The 25,824-nt window shown below is 38.2% G+C and overlaps 2 protein-coding genes and 1 long non-coding RNA gene across 5 annotated transcripts in view; all 3 read left to right on the top strand.

The window, feature by feature from the left end:
• Positions 1-10,630, top strand: part of LOC103464920 (arf-GAP with coiled-coil, ANK repeat and PH domain-containing protein 3) — a 53,882-nt gene extending 43,252 nt beyond the window's left edge. For 2 of the 3 annotated variants that reach the window (XM_017304717.1, XM_008409330.2), the window contains exons 14-24: positions 780-891; positions 994-1,226; positions 1,798-1,867; positions 2,053-2,147; positions 2,590-2,810; positions 2,915-3,007; positions 3,183-3,272; positions 3,873-4,096; positions 4,919-5,028; positions 5,523-5,633; positions 7,224-10,630. In XM_017304717.1, coding sequence (XP_017160206.1) covers positions 780-891; positions 994-1,226; positions 1,798-1,867; positions 2,053-2,147; positions 2,590-2,810; positions 2,915-3,007; positions 3,183-3,272; positions 3,873-4,096; positions 4,919-5,028; positions 5,523-5,633; positions 7,224-7,371 — 1,507 coding nt within the window. In that variant the 3' untranslated portion in view covers positions 7,372-10,630. The remainder of the gene's footprint in view (positions 1-779; positions 892-993; positions 1,227-1,797; positions 1,868-2,052; positions 2,148-2,589; positions 2,811-2,914; positions 3,008-3,182; positions 3,273-3,872; positions 4,097-4,918; positions 5,029-5,522; positions 5,634-7,223) is intronic. The other variant, XM_008409331.2, reaches the window with a different exon arrangement.
• Positions 10,631-11,144: 514 nt separating this feature from the next.
• Positions 11,145-13,375, top strand: LOC108166299 (uncharacterized). The gene is made up of 2 exons (XR_001776616.1): positions 11,145-11,459; positions 12,718-13,375. It is a non-coding gene; the product is annotated as an uncharacterized LOC108166299 (long non-coding RNA).
• An 893-nt stretch (positions 13,376-14,268) lies between these two features.
• Positions 14,269-21,088, top strand: ube2j2 (ubiquitin-conjugating enzyme E2, J2 (UBC6 homolog, yeast)). Its single transcript, XM_008409333.2, has 7 exons — positions 14,269-14,434; positions 16,576-16,706; positions 19,772-19,812; positions 19,947-20,049; positions 20,136-20,274; positions 20,375-20,455; positions 20,566-21,088. Exons 2-7 carry the CDS (start codon positions 16,576-16,578, stop codon positions 20,854-20,856), a joined length of 786 nt encoding a protein of 261 aa, XP_008407555.1. The 5' UTR covers positions 14,269-14,434; the 3' UTR covers positions 20,857-21,088.
• The last annotated feature ends 4,736 nt before the right edge of the window (positions 21,089-25,824 follow it).

The following is a 25,824-nucleotide window of genomic DNA, read 5'->3' as shown; positions in this document are numbered from 1 at the left end:
TGGGAGAAGCAACGGCATAATGGGAAGTTTTAGAAGCGAACCGAGAACAAATCGGTGGGATTTGTCGTTTGCTTTTCGTACAGCACTATGTGTGTCACAGTTTGTCTCATTTAGTGAGATAAATAAGCAGTTTATTCCTGCAGCTTCTGCTACAGATCCATTTTGGATTTTGAGGCTGTGGTTTATGGAAAACTTTCAAACTTGGGATTTTAACTTGAAGGTATCCTCTACGTTATTCTAAGCTAAAAGTTGGAACAAACGTCTGAGTGAGACTATACACAGTTAATCCTTCATCAATGAACGTCCTTCAACATGCTGTGCCAAACAGATATTCATATAATTATTCGGTAACACTTTATGTGAAGACTGACGTGGCGCTCTCATTAACACCTGTCATGAATAAAGTGTTTACGACATTAAGTGTCTCTTGGTAAATAATGGCACAAGTTGAAACTTTAAATGCAACTTTGCATTAAATCTTGCAGCCTTATACGCAGCCCTTCAAAGTGTTACCCGTTTTTTTCTTTTTACTTGGCTTCATGAGAAACAAAACAAACTGCCTTATCAATGAGGTGATCCTTAAAAATAGTTTTTAATTAGGTGATATTTGTTGCCAAAATATCAACCACTGTGAGTCAAGCATATTTACTCATATAATTTTTTTCATATTTCTTTACCACAGAGGTAATTGTCTCATAGCAAGCTGTGACATAATTTAAATGGGCTATTACCATTTACACCAATCAAATGAGGCGTGCTTTATGATCTGGCGTGTGCAGGAGCTGCATGCTGCAAGCAGAGTCTGAGAAGCTGCGGCAGGCTTGGATCCAGGCGGTCCAGGCAAGCATCGCTTCTGCTTACAAAGACATCGGCGACAACTATTACATCGAGGTACAATCAGAGAGCGACCAAATACAGAAGCAAAAAAATTCAGTTTATTTCAAATCATTTCTGGAATGTAAGCAAATCTGAACATCTGCCTCGTTCTGCAAGCGTTTGGACCGGACGGCTTCACCGTCCACCAGCAGCATCGACTCTGCCAGCGAGCCCCGGGACAGGGGGGAGAGGGCGGACAAGGCTTGCCGGGGCGGCGGAGAGAGTCTCCTGCAGCGGGTGCAGAGCCTGCCAGGCAACGAGCTGTGCAGCGACTGCGGCCAGGCGGCTCCGTGCTGGGCCTCCATCAACCTGGGCGTGCTGCTTTGTATCGAGTGCTCGGGGATCCACAGGTATTTGCATGTTTGAGGAATCTTACGTTTGCATATTGACATACTCCAAAACCAGCTTTTCCAGTTTGCCGTTGCTTTTCCAAATTCTTCCTGGTAGCCAACCAACATTAAACTGTTTGAGGAAAATATGTTTTGATCACATGATGGGAAGACAAATCTTTACAAATATTCTGTGTTGTTCTAGTCTGCTTTATTTTACCATCCATAAAAATAAAAATGTTTAAGTGTCGATCCCTTAACACTTTAATTTACCAACATTTCACTTGTAAAAGCACAGGGGTATTATGGTACTTAATCGAATATATTTTATTAAAGATAATGAACTAGGGCACACTGTTGCAATCTACAGTTTCAGGAGCAGTAACTGCATTTCAAAAAACTTCCATCCGTGTTAAATATAAAAACTGAGATTTTCACAGAGATTCCCTCAGAGTGTAGTAGACAATCTTTAAAGGACTTTGACATATTCCGCTCCAGGCAGTAAAAAAAAAAAAAGTGGGATTAGTTAAGAATATAGAAAGAAAAACTTTATTCGGTTTTATTCCATCTCTTTCCCTTTTCCCATTTTCAGGAGTTTAGGCGTCCATTTCTCTAAAGTGCGCTCGCTGACATTGGACTCGTGGGAGCCAGAATTACTCAAGGTGCATCTCTCTCACCAGTTTCCCCGCAGCCCGTTCTGCGTGTGCAGCATTCTTTCTTCCCAGTGGTGTTGCAATATTAATTGGCACCAGCACATTGCCACACTGCTACATTTTTAATTACTCCTTTTAAATTTATTTCCTGTCTGGTTTTCAACTTTGCCCCCCCCCTTGTGTTTTGCATGCAGCTCATGTGTGAGTTGGGAAACACTGTGATCAACAACATTTACGAGGGAGCCTGCGAGGAACTGGGAGTTAAAAAACCAGGACCGTCTAGCTCGAGGTAAAGCCAGCTCCAGCGAGGAAGTTTGACTGGAAAATTAGAATGAACACTTATTTTGTTGATGCATATTTTTTGGTCACTATTTTCTGACCTGATACAGATGGTCGTGGAAGACCAAGGAGGTTCCCGTACCATACTCCAGTTCAAAATATCATTAAAATATATGCTATGTATTGGTAATAACTCAGCTAGTGGTTGAGATTTCAGTATTTTCAGCTCTTTGTCCTCCTTGTCTGATTGACTCCGGTTGCAAATATCTGACCGTAGAGCACTAAAAGTCCACAAAACAGTTTTTTCAGTTTATTTTTATACATTTAAAATAATAGCAACATGTCACTATGTGTCAAAGGAAGATGGAAAGATGACATATTGATATTAAATAAATTTGATAGGAAATTGTTCTACTCTGTGCCCGAGATGATACTTACTCGCCTCCCTCTAGGCAGGAGAAAGAGGCCTGGATCAAGTTTAAATATGTTGAGAAACGCTTCCTGAAGAAGCTGAGTGGGACTGAGGCGCTGGTGGAGGGAGAGAGGAAGTCCCGCCCCTGGATGGTGAAGAAATGCCAGCGACACAGCAGCTCTGTGCGGGCCCCCAACAAGGCGCGCAGGAAGTACCACCGCTACGAGCCTGGCAGCGCCTCACCCGCCAACCTCACAGCAGGTCAGTGAAGAGGTTCAAATATCCATCATCACAAGCATAAAGCAAAACCTTGCTTTATGCATTTTTCAATTGTTTTTTTTTTGGGGGGTTTTTTTAAACTGCAGCCGCTGCAGCAAAATTTAGACGGGACTCCCTGTTCTGCCCAGACGAGCTGGACTCACTGTTTTCCTACTTTGACACCGGCTCTGGTCCTCGCAGTAAGTCCTCAACTTGGATAATATAATGTATAGAAAAGAAAAATTCTGTCGGTTTTGCTTACATCAACTGCAGTGAGTTTGGGCGATTCAGTTCCAGCGCGATGTTTGTGTTTGCTTAGGAGATGGAAATTGTGCGTGTGTAATGATTAACGTGTCCGTGGCTTGGCGATGCTTGGCCCTGCAGGTCTCAGCAGCGACAGCGGCCTGGGAGGAAGCACAGACGGCAGCACCGACATCCTCGTGTTTGGCAGTGTGACGGAGGAAGGTAAAACGAGTACACCTGTTATTAGGATTTCTATTTAAGAGCTATAACTAAAGGAGAAATTTTAAAATATTATTTCTAGCCTTCCTGCTGTGAGTGTTCGTTCTTTATCGTATGTGCAACGCGAATGTGACACTGTTTGTGTGAGAGAGTAATCGGTTAAAAACAAATTAATGTAGGGTTGACATTCTAAACTAGCTTTTAGTGTTTTACAGCTACCTAGCAGTTCTTACAAATTGTGTAAGAACTGCTACACCACAAAAATATATCGTTTTTTTTTTTTTTACTTTTTGGTTGGCAGTCAGGACTGATAAGGGGAAGGTAATTTCATTTATATGGCACATTTCAAGGCAATTCAAAGGGCTGTACATGAATTAGAAGGAAATACAACAGCAGACCAAAGGAAAGAGCAAAAGAAGAAAAAAACTAAACAAAAAGTATAAGATAACGATAAAATATGAGATAAAGCTGAAAAAGGGCCCAATCTGATCACTGATCATTTTTTTGTGCATCTTGAAGAGTAAAAGGGAGCTTGAACACTATTTATTTTGTGTTTTATAAGATTAAACTTTTAATGGCCATTATTCGTTTGCTCACTAACAGAAGAGGAGTCGGAGGAGTCCTCCAGTGGGGAAGTGGAGATCGAACAGGAGGGGTCTTCGGATCCCGAGGATCCCAGGGAGTTGCATCCTGGGGCGCTGCTCTATCGCTCCTCTCGTCTCCATAATTTGCCCCTAATGGCAGAGGCACTGGCGCACGGTGCTGATGTGCACGCTACCAACGAAGAAGAGGAGGGAAAAACGGCTCTCATACAGGCTGTGGTCGGGGTGAGAGGCTTTGCAGGCTCAGTGTTAATAGAAACATGCTTAAATATATTTTAGTAGACACTGTGATTTAAATGGAAGACGGCGCAACATCTGTTGTGTTTGGTCCAGTAACGCCTCACAGTTATCAAGCGGATGTGTTTTGTGATTATTAGGTGTCAGTATCATCATTTCTCATTTGAAATGTCCAGGAACGTATCAGGGATTAAACAGGTTTCCTACGTAGTTTTGAAAAGTTTGTAAATGGAATTTATTTTTATAGTGTTTTTTTTATTTATTATTATTTCTGTATAAATATGGAAAACTGAAAATTAAGTCTAGAAAAAGATTTGGCTTTCAACGCTTCATTCCATTTCCTATCATATAAATTGTTTTTTATTTATTGTTTTTTATTTTAAAACAATAAAAGAATAACTTGCGGTTTTTACATCCGTTTTTATCTGATAGCAGCCTTTATCTTAGATTTTATTGCATCGCAAAATGAGTTACTGTTTTAATTCCGGTATAGCTGTGAATCATTTGCATCTTTTTTACGGTTCGAGACAACTGGAAATTTAGTTATAAAAATTTAAACAACTGGTTTACTTGCCAGAACACGAATAGTTGAAATTTTTAGTTTTTATTATCATCTTTATTACATATCTCAAACTGAATGTAAACATGTTTTGACAAATTTCACTTGTGCGTTTGATATGTTACAAAGAACATGACTTCCCCTCCATTTTTTGGGCTTAAATACTGTTTAAAGTCAGGCTGTGTGTATGTTAGCTAATAAGTGATTAGCTTCCACAAAGTGAATGGCATCTCTGTCTGATTCTCTTCCAGGGCTCTTTAATCGCTTGTGAGTTCTTGCTCCAGAACGGAGCTGATGTGAACCAGAGAGACATGAGAGGCAGGGGTCCGCTTCACCACGCTACCTACATGGGCCACACTGGGTAAGAGGCTTTCAGAGGAATAACTACCTATGAATCACCAACCAGTGTGTGTAAGAAGAAAATTGGGATTTAAAGGAAATGTCTGATGGCTTTCAGGAAAGACTCAAGTTTCCAGAAGCTAGTGGCTCATGACGTGGTTTCTGTTGTTGCTCATGAAAATGTTTCTCCAGATTACATTTGAGTCACGAGATTCAAAACTTTCCAGTTTGGTCTGTCTTCAGTGTGGCAATACTGTCTATAACATCAGTAGGACCAAAGTCAGCATGTCACACTTGAACCGTGAATCATAAGTCTGTCAGTTGGCTTAGTCATTGTCTCTCATGACCTTGCATCATTTTGGGAAATAGCTATGAAATGTTTGTAAACATTTAAAAGAAGAAGGGGTGGATAAAACATATTCACTGACAAATCGGTCACTGTGCTTGTTCCGTTGTTCCTTTTTCCATGTGTTTGGGATGATGAGCTTTTTGTCCCTTTCTGTCTCTGTTGTACAGTCAGGTGTGTTTATTTCTCAAGAGAGGAGCATCGCAGACGGAAGTGGACGAGCAGGGCAACGACCCCCTCAGCATCGCTGTCCAGGCTGCCAACGCAGACATCGTCACGCTGTGAGGAATTACAATCATCACGTGCTTTATTAGTAATCACCTGCTGCTACTGTCCGAATTATTAATGGGAGTTTTTCCCACCAAACCTGTTCTGTAACTAAACCGGTGCTAGAACTTTGAGTTTCCACATCAACACACCGACTCACTGAAAAGCTGAAGATACCTCGGCACCAAATTCACAACTCAGCAGTAGTAGAAAGAAATGCGGTAACACTTTATTTGAAGGGGGGTGAATAAGACTCTCATGACACTTTCTATTTTTTTTAAGGTTTTATTGGCTCTAGTGGCCTTTTTATTTGACAGTTAATTGACAGGAAAGTGGGTATTGAGAGAAGGGGAAGACATGGGGCAAAGGTTACCAGGCCGGGATTCGAACCGGCAACAGTCGCGTCGAGGACTGAGGCCTCCATATGTGGGTTGTGCTTAACCCCTGCGCCACCACAGCACACCACTGTCATGATACTTTCATAAACATGACATTACACCTGTCATGAACATGAATAAGCCTTCATGAATATTTATGACTGTTGTCATAAAGCGTCATTCGGTAAATTATGACACTTTTAATACAAAGTTGACATTATTCAAAATGCCTTTGTTATGACAGCTTGACATTAACCAAGAAATCATTACTGTTTAAACTTTACCTTTAATAACATAGATACCTAATTTTTAAAGTGCAATCAGTAATACTTTTATAACAAATTTATATCAGTAATGATTTCTTGGTTAATGTCAAGTTGTCATAACAAAGACATTTTGAATAATGTCAACTTTGTATTAAAAGTGTCATAATTTACCGAATGACATTTTATGACAACAGTCATAAATATTCATGAAGTCTTATTCATGTTCATGACATGTGTTATGTCAGTCTTATTCACCCCCCTTCAAATAAAGTGTTACCAGAAATGCTTTGCTTGCAATAAACCTCTCTGCCAAAATTCTAAATATAGAACTCTTTTATTGAAAAACTGGTTTAACTGGTTCTTTTATTGGAGCTGCCTTGAGCACCAGTGAATGAGTTTTCACCAACAAAGATTCTTTTAACACTGTGACTGAAATAAATTGAGCATCTTTACTGATCCGTTTTAATAGTTTTCTGTAAGAAACCTCTAATTAAAAACACTACAACACAATCACATTAGCAATGGGTCATTAAACACGTTTAAAATCATAAGAACTGATTTTTATCTTAGTAACAATTAGCTTTAAGAAACCAGCAACTGATTCCTTAAGTCTGACAGAAACTTTCAATTGATTTGATATTACATTTAACCTTAAACTGCTGTATGAATTACCACAGCTATAATCATCAGTATGTTATATTTTTAGCAGCAGCCGGAATAATTGCTGCTTTTAAATTAAACCAGTTTGATCAATTATTATACGTTTTGCTTTACTTTTCTGTGTAATTACAGTGAATCTGTGGTATTTCTCCTATAGGCCACACCGTTAAAATCAAATCAATCATTTCCTCCCTTTGTGTGTCTATTTGCACTTGCTCTTAATCTCTTTTTAACCCATTTCTTTCACCCCTTCGTCTCTTTCTGCCCCTCTACTCCTCCTCTTCCTCCTCCCCTCCTCCAGGTTGCGACTGGCGCGGATGAACGAGGAGATGCGCGAGGCGGAGGCTCCGCTGGGTCAACCAGGTCAATATCCAAGCAGCAGCCCCACTGAGCAGCAGTATAGGAAGTGCATCCAGGAATTCATCTGCCTCAACATAGACGAGAGCTAGTGGTCCCTTCCTTACCTGGGAGCATAAACTCTGTTTTTTTTTTTTCATCCAGACTGAGAGGCGATTGGGTTGAAGTTGCCCCTAGACAGTGATCTCAAGTCAAGTGTAGATCTAGATCTTACAGGCAACTTCTTGCCGATGGGGGTGACCGAGTGGGCGGGACCCCTGATGGAGCTGTCTAACTCTACTGACTATATAGACGCCACCTCCATTTTCCTGCTTCTTACTTCTTGGCGCCACTCATGCTTGTTGCTGACCACACTACATACACTTAAGCTAACTTCTGCTTTTTGGCGTGGTTCTAACAGGGTTAATCTTCTGAGTTCACCGAACGCTGCGCGCTTTGAGTTGATTTCTGGCCCTTACCTCTGGGGGGATCTAGCTGCGTTAATCTTCCACATTCTCTATCTATACAGACCATCTGCCTGACATCCCATTCAGCCCATCTCTTCTTTAACAGAGATGTAACTATAATCGTATTTAGAGGACTAGAAACTGTGTACTGTGGCATGAGGTTACAAATGGTATCTGTTCAACTACTAAAAAAAATAAATAAATAAATAACAATTTAGAAGCTACATTGGAGGTGCCAGGGTAGTTTACTGTGACAAAAAAAATGATACTGAAGGGCTTGTGGAGAAGAGTCCTTGGTCTGCTGTGTAAGATACGATGTGATATGACGAGTGAGTGAGCAGGAGAGCAAGAGTTAAATGTGTTTTTTTTTATATTATTGAAAGAAACTGTGCACTTTTCCCATAATAAAGTATTATTATTTTTTGCTTGTTTTACATTGTTCATGTCTAGATTATGCCTATGTGAGAGGTTTTTTTTTTATTTTTATTATTTATCATACCAGAGAACCAGTGCAATTCATCCTGGAATGCAGTTCCTGTCTGCATATATCTAATGATTGTCATTTTAATCCCAAAGCTAGGAACTTGTGGGAGACGATAGGGAATAGCCTTAATATGCAGTTAATAAACTTTTTGGTATCTGGGGACACGATGCTTTTTGCTAAATTGCACAAGCTTTTGAATTGAAATTCTGTTTAACTGAGTAAACTATGAAATTGCAGCCATTAATTTACTGACTTGTAAAAAGTACATGAGCCAACAAACCAGAGCAGGAAGCTTACAGTGCACTTGTGCAGCAAGTACTTGTACTCCTCGACCTCTTTCTTACGTTGTGACGTTACAACAACGAACATCAAACTACTTGATTGGGATTTTATGATAAACCAAAACAAAACATCATGCATGTTTGGAAAGGGAAGGAAAATGTTGTATCAAGTGCTTTTTATTATTATTATTATTATTGCAAATAAAAATATTAAAGATGTGGCATGCGATTGTATTCAGCTCTAACTCAATGCTTTGCAAAACTAACTTTCGCTGCAGTTACATCTTCGGTTTTATGTTTTTACCAACTTTCCAAAACAGCTCAAACTTAGTCTGTGAACATCAGTTTTCAAGTCTTCTGTAGGTTCCCCAATCAGATATGACCTTTGACATGGCCATTCTAACTCATGAATATACGCTTTCCAAACCTCCACATTGTAGCTCTGACTACATGTTTAAGGTTGTTGTCGGGCTGGAAGATGAACGTGCTCCAATTTTAACTCTTTACGGCCTGTAACATTTTTTCCTTCCAAGTTCGTCCTGTATTTAGCTCCTTCTATCTTCCCATTGACTGACTAGCTTCCATGTCTAAAACAGTATCCCCACAGCATGATGCTGCCATCACCATGCAGTAGAATTGGTGTATTCAGGGTGGTTTTTAGTGTTTGGCGCCGTGTGTGCAGGGCTCTATTTTGCACCATCTTCCACAATTTTACTGATTCTCCCATATGTGGTAAGGTGTGTGGGGAAGCTGAAGTTGGGGCTTCATTTGGCTGTACTAGAGATTCCTTTGTGCCACTTTTCTAGAAGAGTCGAGATTTGTAGAGTGAACAGGTCAGATGTCAGATTCTGCAACCAGAGCTGTGGAGCTCTTTCAAAGGACAGCTTAGTATTTAGACTGAGAATAAAGTACTTACTGGTATATTTACAAAAAAAATACAAATGTACCCCATTCTTTGATTTTTATTTGCAAGAAAAAAGTTGAAATCGGTCTTTTCCATCCAATTCCCAGAAACGCATGCCGCCTTGCGTCGGTTTGTCTCAAACAATGAAATGTTTTAACAGGTATAAATACTGTTGCAGAGCACTGTATCTTCACTTCCATTTCCATTCCACCTTCTTCTGTTTAATGCCATGTGTTGAAGACGAGTGACTCGAGAGACTGTATATGAAAAGACCTCCAACTTCCTGTAAATACTCATGTATGTTAACCTATGTGAGGAGATAACAGAGCACCTTGTGTGGTCAAAGGATCTGTGTGTCTGGCTTCCCTTCCTGGTCAGTACTTATGATATTCTATGTATGCTTTTTGCCAGAATTACTATTTGGGGGAGCTCGGCATCGTTTGCATTCTAACGCATGATGAACACATTTTTTTCTGATGACTTTGTGCGGTGCAGTCCTGTGGAACGAGCATGCACCACCATGAGAGCCCGCTGGTCTCCGGTGTCCTTTCTGCACATCTGTGCCATTCCTCCATCCCCACAGCTTCGAGGCTGTGGCCTCTGTGTCTCTGTATCACGGTGGTTTCCTTCTTTATTTTTTACAGCTGTGCTTTTATTTTCCTCTGCCAAAGACTTTTATAAAGGGAACGTGTAGATACAGAGTAGTCCTGCCTTGCTCTGTGAAGCAGCAGAGATGTAGAAAACACTGTCGGTGCCCTCCGAGCGAGGTTCCAGAGAAGTCCTGATAGATGCAATAGTTGAGTGTACTTCGAGTAGAGCCAGGCTTAATGGGCGGTGTGAACCTACTGTGACCAAAACCGTCAAGGGCCGCCGCCTTCAAGGAAGTATTAAATGTTTTGTGTCCATTTGTGTGTATTGACTTAAGAGTGGTTCAAGGTACCGTCGAAAGGAAATGTACTGTAAATAGTTTGGGTGTGTATTTTATCTTGATGCCAGCTGGCTGCCTCTCAGCATTCTAACACAGAATCTGATTAACTGATGATGTTTTATGTTTGTCTTTGTATTGTGTATAAAAAAAAGAAAAAAAAGACACATGTCAGATGGAAATCACTTCTAAAGTACTTGGAGGCATTCTTCTGGTTCCTTACATTTGAATATTTTAGGAATACTTCTTGTCTTTAGAAGCACTAAGGGAAAAAAACAATGCAAATAAACCTGAAATCCCTGAGAAACTAACCCATGCTTCCTGCTTCTTGCTCCCATTGTTGTTTCGCAACATCCTCCCAACATGACACTTTCATAAATATTGTGGTTGGAATTGTAGTTTATATCTTAGTACTATTTTTCAGCAATTAAAGGTGTTGGGAGAATGTTGTTTTTTTCTTTTTTTTTTCAATCAGATCTCGCCTGTGTCAGGTTTTTTTTTTTTTTTTTTTTTTTTTTACGGTAAATTATTTACATCATTTGAAAATAAAATTCCTACTAAACTGTGTAAACTCACCCCACAATTGCTGCCAGGAAAAGTTGCTTTCAAGTTTAGGAAACTAAAAATGACTATAAAGTATTTTTATTTGAAAAAAAAAAAAAAAAGTTGAACCTGAAAAATTAAAAATGAAAATGTCAAGTTTTAATCTGAACTCTAAAAACACAACAAACTGATTTAAAATAGAAAGAAATGTTGCTAAAGTTTACTCCAGTTTAAATAAAATAAGAGTTTTTAGTTGTTTTTGCTTGGTGGATTTTATGTTTGAAACTGAAAGAAACTTGAGCACCACTTCCTACTTTTTAATTTATTGTTTTGTTTTTCACATTTTAAGACCAAATCTGAACACTCAGATTCAAATCTAAAATGTTCTTATTTTCCTTTAATTATCTACCACTTTTAGACTTTATTTAGCTCCATTCGCATGACTGAAAGATATCTCATAAATGACCGATTTTTCATTTTATACCAAAAATGTAACACGTGTCCATGTGTGGAAATAACCCATGACTCATTGCTTCTGTTGCCACAGGTGTTTTCACAGGCAGCAGGAAAGATAAACACAAGGATGTTCGGGATAGAGTGAGTGAAGCAATCTGGGCCGTCTGAGGGCGAGTGGGATCTTTCTTTCTGATCTGGTGATGTGGGGGGTGATTGTTCAGATGCCTTGGTTTGCAGCTTCTTTACCTGAACATTTCTTCATGGAGAGTCTTTGGAGTGCTTTGCAGATCCGTTCATGTTCTGCAGACATTTTCACATTTTGTCAGATGACATCCACAAATATTGGCAGGTTCTTTTAGATGGGCATAGGCTTATTTTCCAGCATTTAAACAGTTGTAATTCCACAATTTCTATGTTTTTAGCTAAATTAATCTTCTGACCAACTCTGATCAACTTCCCGTTACCTGCCGAAGAATTGGAACCCCACAGCATGACGCTGCTACTACCATGTCTCATGGGTGAAACATGGTAGTAGGGGCTTTCTTTCAACAAAACAAAACCTTTCAACAAAACCTTTCTTCTTATTCTTCTTATATTACTTTCACAAAAAGGACTCTTTTTACTTATTTTTGAAGGGGACTGATTGCACAATTATTTATGGGAAGCACCCGCTCCTCTGAGTCATTCCCACTTTTGGATTTTTTTTTTCTATGTAAAAAAAACATCAAAGTGGCCTTTTACTTACACTTTACAAACATGTACCATTTTAATAAAAAAAACCTTGAAGTTTGTTGTTGAAATGTGACAAGATGTGAAAAAAGCTGCATGAATTTTTGCGTTGCATTTTATAAGGCTATTAAGTGCACCCTCTCCGACCTTTTCTTGGAGTCTCAGAGAGAAAGCTCTATCGTTAACAAGATAAAGTAGATCAGAATGTTCCAGTGTTAAATTGAAATATTATGTCGTTCCTCCATAAAATGTGAAATATTCTGCCTACTGTGAAATCACTTCTGATTTTAGATTTAACCTAATCAGAATGGCATAAATATTTAGGTCACTGGTAAGTAAGAAAGAGCAGGATGTGAACTTCTCATGGGAAATTAATTGAGGTGCTGACAAAAGAAGAATGGGTGTCACTAACTACTCGTTTCTCTGTAGCTCTACATTCGCTGAAACATGAAACTTGTATGTGAGAAGGAAGGCAAACTTCACTTCGTTACACTCTGTGGGTTTTTTCTCTTTAGGTGGTTGTAAATGTTTTCGGGGATTTCCTCCTGAATACTGAAGAGAGGTATTACTTGGTGGGTTTATGGCCTTTGAAACAGACGTGGTGAAGGTAAAAAAAAAAAAGTGTTTAGGTCTCCATGGTGTCGCATTGATTTCAATGTTCCTTTTACAGGTGACATCTCCAGTGCTGATGTCTTTCGCGAGTTTTCTGTCCTCGCGTCTCTCCAGCCCGAGAAGCTGAGGAGAAGAAGCATACAGTTCAGCCAGAAGCTGTAGTGACCGACAGACCACCGCTTCGATTCCCATTCTTTAGTCAATATGTGTTAAAATAGAAGCAGTTGAACTGAATGTTTCATATTACTTACATTGCTTGACTCCTGTTTTTTCTAGTAAGGTAGCTCATAATACATGGCTAAATATTTAAAGGACAATAAATCTAGCTTCTGCACAGTACTCTGCACTCTCAGTATATGGAATTGAATCTCTATAATCTTTGGCATCTCACTTCCAATGTTAATTTATTTTTTGTCTCTGTTTTGCAAATGAATTCGCACACTAAAGAAATGGGTGTGGATGTTTTTCTTTTGTTGTCAGCAATGAGTTAAGCTCGTGCTCAAACGTGATGAGAAATGACTGTTGTCTCGTATACTTTAAAGAAAAACAATGGTGAAGGAAGCCATGAGGTTTCAGCTTTGCATTTTTTCTCGATGAGATTGAGTCTGGGTGTTGGTCATGCCAAAATCTCAAGGTCATCCCAATGAATTGGAATAATATAAAAAAAGTTTATTTAATTCAAAAAGGTGAAATGATGATGATGATGATGATGATGATGATGATGATGAAAACCCAAAATTCAGTGTCTCTGTTGATTAGAATAAAATCATAAAATGAACAAAAAACTGTTTAATTGTGAGTCTACTGAAAAGTTTGTCTATATCAGTGTAGTTGTAAGCTCTGATCATCAAAATGATATGAAATAAACATAAATATAAATCAGTATGCAGTAGATTTCTGTAATATATACATTTTGTTTTTGAATGTAATTATGGAAAAAAATAGCTTTCCCACAAAATACTCTAATTTATTGAAATATATGTACCTGTAGCCGAGTTTACACATATCTATTAAACTGGTGTTATTTTGTGTGTTTTGACAACTAAATTGATAATAGCTTATTTCATATAAAATGTCAGATCAACTTAAATAAGATGGATGTAAAGTGACCGTTATAAAATATATAAAAAAACTGAGCTTGCAGACATTGAAACTTTTTTTTTTTTCAAATTTTGGATCTTCTCTTTATCCCAGTTATAACTTGAATTTAACCATTAAGCATCTTTTTTTGTTGTAGATGTATAAAAATAAAAGAAAGCTTAAAGAACATTGGAAATGTTTTTGCTGGAATATTCATACTCTATGATGAGTATGCATCTCAGGGTAGAAATGAAATAAAAGACGCAAATTTCAAGGTTTGTGTGAATATTTTGTTCAGTCTGTTTTAAGTTTAAATTTGGTAAATAGAGAACCTTCATAAAAGTGTTGTCTACAAGGCATGTCAGCTGTTTGATGAGGTAAACAATGTTGAAATCAGACAAGTTGCAGTTTTTAATGGTAATTCCCTAAAATAAATAGGGGTTTTTATTTGCCAACCACATTTTGTACGCCTTTAAAAAGGTTTAAATGGCGGACTATTCCACATCAGCTGGTGACACTAAAGAACCTCTCAACGAGAAGAAAGAAACCGGAAGTGCAACTGTTCTTGCTGGTGACGTTAGCTAAAGCTACGTTGGTGTCATCGTCTTCTCGGTGTGGAGGCTTGACAACAAACACAACAGTCTTAATTTCGTGCCCAGCCACGAACAAATATTCTCATTGGAGTCTCTGAAGAGGTATGTCGACATTACACACCCACTGGTAGGGGGAAAAATGAGAGAGGTTGAGGCAGCTCGTCTGTATGGGAGCTGTTAATGACAGCTGATAGCTAAAGCTAGGTAGTAACGGCCTTCGTTAGCCGTTAGCGTTACGGTACCTGAAACAGCTTTTTAACGGCTGTACTTGCTAGCTGGAGGCTGGTGCCGGGAGAAGTTCACCAGCTGTAACAGACTGTATATACTGTCATTTCACGAGTTGAGAACAAATTTTGGTATATTTCTGTGGTTTGTAAATTAAATGTCTGTTTACAATTCGTGATTAAACAGTTGCCCCACATTGATCTGGCTAACTTGTCGATCTGTCGGTGTTTTAACATTAACTTAGCACGTCAACTAGCGGATAGCTAAGTAAGTTGAGTTAAGACGGTCCTGTTTATCAGGTAATGTCCTCGTCATACTTTACACACTGTTGCAGTCCACGTATGACTCAATATTAGTTTGCTGTTTGGCTACTAACACTATAGTAGGTCAATGGGTAGAAGGGCACATTTCTCATTTTCACTTAAACGGCTAATACGTGAGCGGTTGGAAAGTACATTTCGAATGTAGTCATGTGATGGAATAGCAATACTTGGTTTCATATTTGCTTTGTGGGAATGGAAGGCTGTTATGAAATTGCATACTATGTTATAGTCGCTCTTATGGTTATCATTGATGACATTGTCCAGCTATCTGAAATCTGTTATCTTCCAGTCCTATTTTTTTTATTTCAACAACTAGGTTAATGGAAAACAAAGGTCACAATGCCTTACAAACAGAAGTGCCCAATATTTCAATTTTGCTTGCAGTGATGTCTGCAATAAAACAATTACTGCCTCCATGCTAATGATATTCATCATTTTTAGTCATTTGGGTGGACTTTCACTTCGTGTTATCCCCATATTTTTACAATTGAAATTCAACGTCTGTTTTCAATATTCAGCAGTAAAATTGCAATGACTGTTTTCAATATTTTGTGGCTCTAAAATGTCGAAATGAAATACAGCTTTTCTAGCTTTTTCGGATATCTACGGAGTACAAGTGCATTTGTTCTGAAATTAATGTTAATTATTACATAAGAATTAAAATTCACCGCATACTGATACTGTCCTTGGACCAGTTACTGCCACCATTGCTCTGAGTGAAGTACAATTTTACATTTGGCCAGCTTTGACCTGGCTACTTGTGGAAAAAAAAATAAATAAATACCAAGCACTGTTAATGTGAAAATCAGTTTATTAATATCCTGCGTAGAATGTGAGCGTTTACATAATCATTCTTTATCAGGTCAGAGTAAAGCTCTGTCAGAAGGCAGCAGACCTCAAACTAGCGTTATTACTGAAAGTCTTATATCTCATCAAGCCTTCCACTCTTTGAATTTGTCTTTGCCAAGTTAATATATTCATACTAATATGCATCACTAAATGATGTACTTTAATTACAACAATTATCTCTGCTCTGTTAAAGTGGCATGTATTTATATCTGCAGGGTGTAATGGTAACTTTAAGAAGTAGTGAAGGTCTAAGCCTCTACCATTCACATGACTGAACTCAGTTCAACTGCTGAAGACGTCACATATCGTTTTAACTGGGATGTTGTGGTTTGTTTTTGCTGTAGTAATGTTTTCCACTCAGATGGGACAAACTACAGTGAACTCCTCTCCTTTCAGATTAAACGACTTGATTACCTGTCTCAGTGTATTGTGTTATACAACATATAATCTCTGCGCTGGACTCGGATCCATCTGTCCATGCAGCTATTTCAGGAACATAGTTCGGACAAGTTTTCACTCAATAAATGATCTGGAAGAAATTTGTAAACTTTTTTTGCTTGTTTGTTTTGAGGTGTGTTTAAATAAACAAGGACTTTGGTTTTCTGTGTATTTCAGTTTTTATTATGACGCTAATGTGGGTTTTATCTGATCTCTGTGATTTGACATTGTTATTCATCTTTTGGTTTTATTCTTATAAGGTAAATAAAAAAAAAAGCTATTAAAAGTTTTGCTACACCAAAAAGTGTAACAAAACATTCTTATTGTTATTAAGCTAATTTGTATATTAGTGAGAGTAAGATGTACATTTTTCATTCTCAATTTTTTTATTTTTTTTTCTTATCACAGATGAACAACACCGGGAATAAGAGAGCTCCAACGACAGCCACACAGCGACTTAAGCAGGATTACCTCAGGATAAAGAAAGACCCAGTGCCTTACATCTGTGCAGAACCTCTCCCCTCCAACATCTTAGAATGGTGAGATTTCCATCCACAGTGCTGACCAGCGCTGGGCTGAAAGAGCAGACGGCCGCAAAATTTTTTTTTTTTTTTTTTAAGCATATTTCTTCAGAAGATGTTGGGGGAACGAATGTGTTTATAAACAGATATTTGCACATGGGACAATTTACTTGAGATCAACACTTCTGTCCAGTCAGCTGGTTGTCATTATTAGCACAACTAATATAGGCCTGTTTAAAGTTCCTGATGAAATGTATTCTTTGCTGTGGTCTGGCAGCGTGGGTCATGTTGCCACTGCAACAGGTTTGTTTCCTTGACTTTATTATCACTGTTGTGACGATTAAGACAGAAATAAATGTTACTCTGAAACTAGAACTGCTGTTAGCGGAGGGAAAACAGCCTGAAATGCACTCACTGGTCAAATAGTGCATGTTTGCAAATTAGAAATAACTATTATGTTTTTTCCTCGGGAGTAATTCATGTACATATATGGGCTCTTTTTAGAAATTTTATACTTTGTCCACGTTAGCTTTAATATTCTTCAGAACTCAACTGAAATACACCCTTAAACGTAATTTAACGAGCAGTTGGCACATTTATGAACTGAGGTGTAAAAATATTACTCAAGTGCACAGTTTTTTTTCTAGGATAAAGTCAGGAGGAGATGGCTTGGAAATAGTCAACAGTTTAATTATTAATCAAGGTTGTGTTGGTTAAAATGTTTACACAGCTACTGGAGGTTATAAATGACTGGTTCTGACTGGTTCCGGCTTGTGAATTGGTAGAACTGTGTTTCCTACCAGCTATATAAGTTACGATTCAGCTAGAAGTTATAATTGACATATTTCAGATAACGCACCTCCTTGTTTTCAACCTTAGTATCGGGGGCCGGTTGTGCTTTAATGGGATGTGTGGTTCATGTTTAACTCGCACAAAACTACTCATATTTTTTTTTCAAACGCAAATTTGTAGGAAATGCTTACTACACATTTTGAGTCTACATTACTGGTCAGCAACCTTTACACACCAGCCATTTTTGTATTTTTGTGCTTTTTTTTTCAGCTTTCAGTTTGAGAGTGTAGTACACCCAAACTTGGATAACCTTTAGAAAAAAGATTTTCTCAACATTTAGTAGTAGCCACTGTTAAAATGTGAAATTAAAGAATGATAGTTTTACCTTGATGGGGAAAGATGCATTTACTAGTATTTTTGCTTGTTTTTGAATTACTTAATACAAATGTACAAACTTATATCATTTTTGGTAAAAGTAGTCAAGGGCATAAAGAGCCTCGCTCTGAATTGGACCATCCGGTTGTGAACGCCTCATCTAGATCGACTCTGTATTTTACACACGGCCACTTGACTATTTCTCCCAAAACTTCAACCACTAGTAGCAACTGGTGTTCCGGCTGTAATTCCAGACGCTGGCAGAAAACTAAACACATGCTGTAATTGTCCTCAGGGAAGATGCACACATTCCTGTTGGCGTCTTTATTGAGGTATTTTATTTGTTTTCTGTTACGGAGAGCAATTGCTGAAAATGGGGGAATTCCAGCGTTGGTATCAGTATTTGGTTTTGTTCTCTCTCATGCTTTTGTTAACAGGTTATTAGTGACAAATAGGATGTGACAACATGTTAATCCTACTTAATATGTGTCACTGTTATTTGCACCTTTCTGGTTCCCTGTTAGAAAATAGGTCAAACAACAAGCAGCAGCTAAGTGATTCAGAGAAAATATATTTCCCAACAAAACCTCACTCGTGAGGTTGTTGTGTTGTCATAGTATGTCACGTTTGATATATTGTCCAGTTGGTACTATTGGGAGTTGTACAGTTAAACTTAGGTCAATGGCTCACCAGCAGCAATTTAGGGTTTTAAATAAAAATGTAGGAGTAAGAAATGGAAAAATGTTAATGTTCTGTTTCTATGTTTCTCATATTAAAGTGGCTTTGTCCCGTTAATCTTGTTGTAGTTTTTGGAAAAATGTAAATATTATTTATTCTCACACACAACCATTTATTTATTTTTTTTACTTTTTAATCGACATGTAATTTGCAGTATTCGTCAAATCTAGTTCTTGGAAATTATGAAAGAAATAAAAGTGTCATGTTTAAAAAACCAAAACCAGCTTAGAAAAAGACAGAGAGAGTTCACCTCTGACAGCCCTGACTTTTGTCCTGGTACGTGAATTGTTGCTTCAAATAAACCAACAACTGAGTACTTCTCTTTTTTTAACCATGCAGCGTGACAGTGGTATGTCAACAGCCTGTTTTCCGTGGAATAGCAACGTGTTGTCCAAACTGAAGCGGTCCAGTTGGCAAATATCAGGAAGTAGCTTCTGTTGAGATTTTAGTCTTTTCCTTGCAGTAAAGTTTTCACACGTGTCCTCAGAGTTTTAACTGTGAGTTTCTCTGTTCATCTTCGCTGACCTTTCCTTGCTCGTACAGCGTCGGCTTTACAGTTCAGTTGAAATTAAATCCTATAATCATTTTAAAAGTTTTTTTGTTGTTTTTTTTACAAACATTTTTAAACTATATGAGGCCTGAATAAGCTCTTTGCTCTCTTACAGAATCACAACCTAATTGAATTTTCTTAACTAGAATTAAAGGTGCGAATAGATCAGTCTGTGTAACTGAATTGCGTTACTGAAATTGAACTTTGAAGAAATATTTATCGCATATGACCGTCTCAGCATTTCAATTCAGGAAGAGAAACATGTAAATTATAGAGCCACACGGAGGGATATATAGTTCAAGCAATTATCTGTTCATTTAGATTATTATGCCTTATAATACCGAAATAACAAAATTATTTTTTATCAGAATATTAGTATTTTTGTTTGAGAGGTTGTGTAGGTATTCTGGCTCTTAACTTTTAATAAGTAGGACAGAGGGCAGAATTTCTCTCATAGAGGGATAAAGACTTTTAATCAACACTTCTAAATGGAGGACCAAAAATTATTATTATTATTTTTTTTTTAAGGGAACACTTTGGAAAGTTGGTTCTGTTTCCAGGTCATAAACCTGAAGCTTACAGAAATCTGGAATAGTTCGATTAACCAATGTCTTTTATTTCTCCTTAGGCACTATGTAGTCAGAGGTCCTGAGAAAACTCCATATGAAGGTAATATATCCTTACAAAACCTTTGTAATGAGGAAAATATTCATGTGATGTTTGCTCACCTCAGCCTGACTCGTGCTTTTGTTGTTTCTGCAGCACCTATTGTGTAACGTTATCTTTTCTTTTGTCTTTTGTAGGAGGATATTATCACGGAAAACTTGTATTTCCTCGTGAATTTCCTTTTAAGCCTCCAAGTATTTATATGATAACGCCAAACGGAAGGTTCAAGTGTAACACAAGGTAAATAAATAGATAAAGATGATTGAAAATCAGTCTGGATATAGCTGTTGAAGATCTTTTTGCTAAACGTTTGTGTTTTTGCACAGGTTATGTTTGTCCATCACAGACTTCCATCCTGATACGTGGAACCCAGCGTGGTCTGTCAGCACAATTCTGACGGGTTTGCTCAGTTTCATGGTGGAAAAAGGACCAACACTCGGCAGCATTGAGACGTCTGACTACACGGTGGGCAGAACTATCAGAAATGACAATAAAACTAGATCAACATCGTTGAACCGGATATGTGACGTCTTGTGTTGTTTTTTTTTTGGTTGTTTTTTTCTAGAAAAGACAGCTCTCTGTCCAAAGCCTGGCTTTTAACCTCAAAGACAAAGTGTTCTGCGAGCTGTTTCCTGATGTGGTAGAAGTAAGCATGAGGAGATTTCTTACAGATTTGCTCTTTCTCCTTTTTGTTTAAAAAAATAATAATAATAATCTTATTTCTTCTGTCCAACAATTTCTCCTTTTCTCCTCTAGGAGATTAAGCAGAAACAGAAGGTCCAAGAAGAGTTAAGCGCCCGCACACAGCCTCTCCCCTTACCAGATGTGGTGCCTGATGGAGACCCGCAGCAAGCTCATTACGGCCTCCCGGTCCTCAACGGAGGGCCGGTCCCCATGGGGGACGCCAACCCCGCCCCTGGCCTGCAGCAGGGAAATCGCAACCATGGACTCTTAGGAGGAGCTTTAGCCAACCTGTTTGTGATTGTAGGCTTCGCTGCGTTCGCTTATACAGTCAAATACGTTCTGAGGAGCATAGCTCAGGAGTGAAAGGAGGCATCCGCACTTCTCCAAATGACTCCAAATTTTACACAGTTGATGCGTGGAGGAGAGACGCTCAGTTCTGAGTTCTAATCGCTCCACTGCCACCATGGACCTCACCAGAAACAAACTCAAAACCCCTTCCCACCTCCCACCCCCCACCCAGAACGACTGGACTGAGAGCAGGAACTGGGAAGTGGATGGGGTTGGAGCAGTTTTTATTAAAACGGTTGCAATCCACTTTGTGCTTCAGTGGTTTAATAATAGAGTTCCTGGGAACAATCTTGGCTCATGGGTTGTGACAAAAAAAAAAATCCATATTAGCAATTCCCACCATCTTTAAAGTAAGGAGTGATTTTGTCCTAAGTAATATGGTCTGTCTGGGGGGCCGGGAGGGGAGAGGATTCTCCTGATTCATCAAAGTATCGTCTTTAATCGGTTGAAGCATCTGTGCTTCCATGTTCCACAGAAAAGGAGCCGCCTCAGCCTGACGTGCATTTCCTGCTCAGGCGCCCCACAAGGCATAATTTAACACCTAAAGTTGGCTCAAAGTTTATAGGTTGACTTTCAGCAGGTTTCATTTTGCTTCCCATACATCAAACGATGAGTTTCACGTCATCGCACCTCACACGCCAGCTCATCTTTCTGTGGGGCGTGTACGAAAGGAAGCTGTTTCCAACGAACCTGGCCTACTTTTAACAGGCGATGTAATCCTGGAGCCTCGCACGGGTTTGGATTATCACATCACTTTCAGTTTGCTTTTTTTTTTTTTTTTTGTTTATGCTAAAACTATTTTCTCACCAAAAGTTTATGCTAAAAATCCAAGAGGAATGCTATTATTGATACATGGATGGCCAACAAGTTCTGTTGTAATTGATTACCTAGAAAGACATGCCAAGTATTAAAACTATGGAGATAAATCTGCACATAAACTGGTTTTTCCTGGAGCTGTCGGTGCTTTTACATCAAATTGGCTTTGTCAGGTCGCTCCTTCATTGTTCAGAACCAAGACTTTTATCTTTGGGTTTAACAAGAAAACAGCGTTTTAATAAATGTGCATCTCTCCGTAAACAGCACAGATTGGGTTTGATGTGCTGATACGTCGTCAAATGCCAGTAAGTTTCCCAGTCAACCCATGAGCCACAAGTATAAGGTACACATTGGAGACTTTATTTCTTTTTTTTTTTAAATCGGTTTAGCTGACCAGTATAGCGCCAGTCTATCCAGGTCCAAATAAGGAACCAACATTTTTATTTTTGCTAATCAAAATTTTCTTTGATTATATACATATTTCTCCTCCCTCCCTCTTTGTTTTGTTGTCTTATTTATAGAAACTGCCAGCTGATTGTGTTTTGCRAAACACAGTACAAACACAGGCAAAGACCCTGGCTCTCATTATTTGCTGATGATTAACTCCTGAATTTAGAATAAATGGTTCTACTGCGTATCTGATGCTTCGGGGGAAAACGGACGATTCTGTTTCTCTGCACCTTCACAAACAAAGAGCTGATGATGGGACTGATGATGGGAGTGCATTTGTGTAGTGATACAACAAATGGCCAAATTTCCATGCTTCAGTTAACCTTGTGTGACCTTGTATGTTTTCATAGTAAATGCAAATAAATACCCTGCTCGTCGGGGCGTTTAATAAACCTCCCTTTGAATCTGCTTTTGTCACCAACTATATCTGTCGATGTTTAGCAAATAGTTGCAGGTTAGAAAACAAATGCAGGTCTCCGCTTTCTTTTTCTACAAATAAAAATATTTGATAAGCCCATAAACGTGTGTCACAAAAGCTTCTTTTGTTACGTGAGGCTCTGCAAGCTTCCTATTCCGCAGAAGGAAGGCGACTCTTGTCTGGAAACTGTCTTGCAAAAACGTTAATACTTTCTCACCTGTATTGACTTGAGAAGTGAATCTAGAAGATATAACACAAAAAAAACGCTACATCCATATATCCGAGTGAAAATAAAAGTTGAATAAAATTTGCTTAAGGCTCACCAGAGGGGAATGGTGAGAAGCTTTGGATCAGAGATCATTGTGTTAGAATGGCTCAGTAAAAATGCAGTGCTTAATTCAAGTGAGAAAATACACCAAGAATTGAAAATATCCTGTAAAGAACTATGGGCAAAGATTTGCTTCTCAGTGGAAGGAAGCGGAAGGGGGTTCGACATGAGAGAGACGACTAAACCCCCACGCCTGCTTTTCGATGAAAAACGTGAACCTCTTGCTTTTACGTTGCGAGTCTGAAACAGAATCTAGGAGCCGTGACAGCTTGATGCTTCACGTATCTCCGTTTTGATCGTTGGGTTAAATGCTGTTTTTTTTTTTTTTTAACTGAAGCACACACGTTTACAGCCAGAGCAAGATGAACCAAGACCAAGAGTTTGAAACTGAACTGCTTTTTGACTGTAGTCTTATACACTTGCATCTCATTTTTCTCAAAACTAATCAATTACTGTAATAAAGCTTCCCCCCCCCCCCTTTTTAAGTGCACATTTTCAGACATAACCCCACAGGGTATAAGAACATATTGTGCAACTCAGTCATTCCTGGCGGAGCTCCATCCTGTGGCTGTCAGGACCTGACTTTATCTGATTAAACACTGACTCATTTTTTTCCACGTTATGTGAAAAATAATTGTGTTAAATTGATCTTTCCTTAAAAATCTACAATTACCTCAATATGACAAGATGGAAAAATGTTTTGAGGGTTTTTTTTTTTTTTGCAGAAGTCCACCAATCATACATGATAAAGCAGACAGAGGAAATCCACTCTTTAAATCTGGGCTATGTAACTTTAACAAAAAAAAAAAAATGTTTTTACATATTTGTTAACACTGACCATGATGTGACGGTGTACTATAGATAATCTGTGAAAAATATCAAGCTTCTCCACTTCTTCCCAATGCTACCAGGAAGGTCTTAGCGCTGTCACTGAGCTTGTGTACACGCTGCTAAGTGAACAGTCAATGTGTGGAAGACAAGCAAACAAAGACAAAAGTAATAAAATCTTGTATTTTTGCAAAACACACCCAAATAATAAAAATGATTTAGTTTTGTTGTGTGGTTTAAAAGAATTATGTTAATTGAATGTATTCATTTAGTACATCCGGTTAGATGATATTTAACGTTATACGTGTTTAATTTCTGTTTGTAATAAGATGTTACACCATGCTAACTAGCCGTAGCATTCATGGCGGCCTCCATTGCGGTGAAGCAGCTGACGTGTAGCAGAGATCAAGGGGGGAGGCTGCAAGCWTGATTGACACCGCTAAGACCCTCCTCCTCTCACTGATTGGTTGTTTTTGACCGAGCTGCGTATTTCTGTACCTATTAAAATTTTTGAAAAGCAAATTACTTCATTGTCCACAACTCAACCACCATCATCATCGCTTATAAAGTTGGCCTCAAGACATAGTTGAAACCTATTTTAAATTAAATTGAAGCCTGAAAATCTGGAGATTTTTGAATGAATAAATAGAGAATACGTTCTTTTGTACAGCAACAGTTTTACAGAGCTCACAAGAAGGTAACTGAGGAGAATGTTTGATTCATTTCATGAAAACTCTGATGGCAGAATAGAATGAAAATGATTCCATGGAAGCGCTCAGGGTTTACACTGCAGAAGCCAACGCCTGAATTCACACTTAGGATAGAAGGAGTTGACTCATTTCTGCCAACATAATCCTCCTGCTGCTGGTTCCTGTAAAACAGAATGAATTACTCTTATTGTCACAAATCAAGTCATTAGCTGGCAATGCATTTGAAAAGAGAGATTTTATGGTTAAAAAAACGGCATCATTTTTAAGTTAAAGAACTATTTGCTTTGACAAAATGTTCAGGATTTACTCTTTTTGACTCGCTTTTTTGACCTTACCGTACCTTAATGTCTTTCTGTTTTTCTTGTTGTAATCTTTGCGTCCATGTGGTTCCATTTTATGGCCACTGAGACAATAGTTTCTGTTCTGTTCTGTTCTATTCTATTCTATTCTATTCTATTCTATTCTATTCTATTCTATTCTATTCTATTCTATTCTATTCTATTCTATTCTATTCCATTCTATTCTATTCTGTTTGGATTCTGAAAAGCAGCAGTCTCATGCTCTAACTAAAATTAATTGCTGTTGCTCAACTACTCAATTTCATCTACGCAGCTCAAAATGACTCAGACTGTTAGTGGAAACCCGTCACATGAAGTGGAGATGGAGAATATTCTGGATGTTAACGAACAGGAAGCCTTCCYGGATTTTCATGATGACGCCTCTAATCCGCTCCTGAAAGATGAAAACTATTGAACTACGGCAAATGTAGTCAACAGACAAACCTTCACGTCATGCCGGACTGGATCGTTTTTAAATCATAAGGTTTAAAAAAACAAAAAAAAACAAGTGAATGTTTGCCTGACTGAACATGTTCTTTACATACAGACTGTCTTAATCACGTGTCAAACTTGAGGCCTGTGGGCCAAATCCGGCCCGCCGTAACTTTCTATGTGGCCCTCTAGATTCTGGACTAAACACTAAGTGTGCTTAAATATTATGTTTTTAATCAAATTATTGCAGTTTAGTTAGGAGTTTATAGCAGATTTTTTTCAAAAATTGTCCAAAATTTTCCCACTTGTACTAAACAGCTGCCTCAGCCTTAATTGATGTCAGATTGTAGTCCTTTATCTATACACCAAGAAATAAAAAGTTGCATTTACTGTCATAAATAAATATTGCAAATATTTCCAAAAACTTCGATTTTTACTGCAAAAAATCCAAAATAAAGTTTCACGAAATCCAGGAGGGACCGAAAAGATGTTCAATAGTATTATTTAATTTGATATTTTAACAGTTAGTGAACAGGTTTAATCAATACATTCTGGCAGAATGTATTGATTTCTGAGATCTTATAGATTTCTTAGGTTTTTAAAGCAACTTTAATTTAATATCAGACAAATTTAACCACGTTAAATACAAAGTTTAGCTTTCTG

The sequence above is a fragment of the Poecilia reticulata genome, linkage group LG5 (genome assembly GCF_000633615.1).
Source record: "Poecilia reticulata strain Guanapo linkage group LG5, Guppy_female_1.0+MT, whole genome shotgun sequence".
NCBI classification, from domain to species: Eukaryota; Metazoa; Chordata; class Actinopteri; order Cyprinodontiformes; family Poeciliidae; genus Poecilia; species Poecilia reticulata.
This window is presented reverse-complemented; position numbering and strand designations above follow the sequence as displayed.

What these genes read in the sequence shown, in the direction of transcription:
- ube2j2 (XM_008409333.2), top strand. Translation starts at nt 16,576, where the DNA reads ATGAACAACACCGGGAATAAGAGAGCTCCAACGACAGCCACACAGCGA. An exon ending in CCCTCCAACATCTTAGAATG is followed by an intron (nt 16,707 to 19,771) that starts GTGAGATTTCCA and finishes ATTTCTCCTTAG; the next exon opens with GCACTATGTAGTCAGAGGTC. An exon ending in TGAGAAAACTCCATATGAAG is followed by an intron (nt 19,813 to 19,946) that starts GTAATATATCCT and finishes TGTCTTTTGTAG; the next exon opens with GAGGATATTATCACGGAAAA.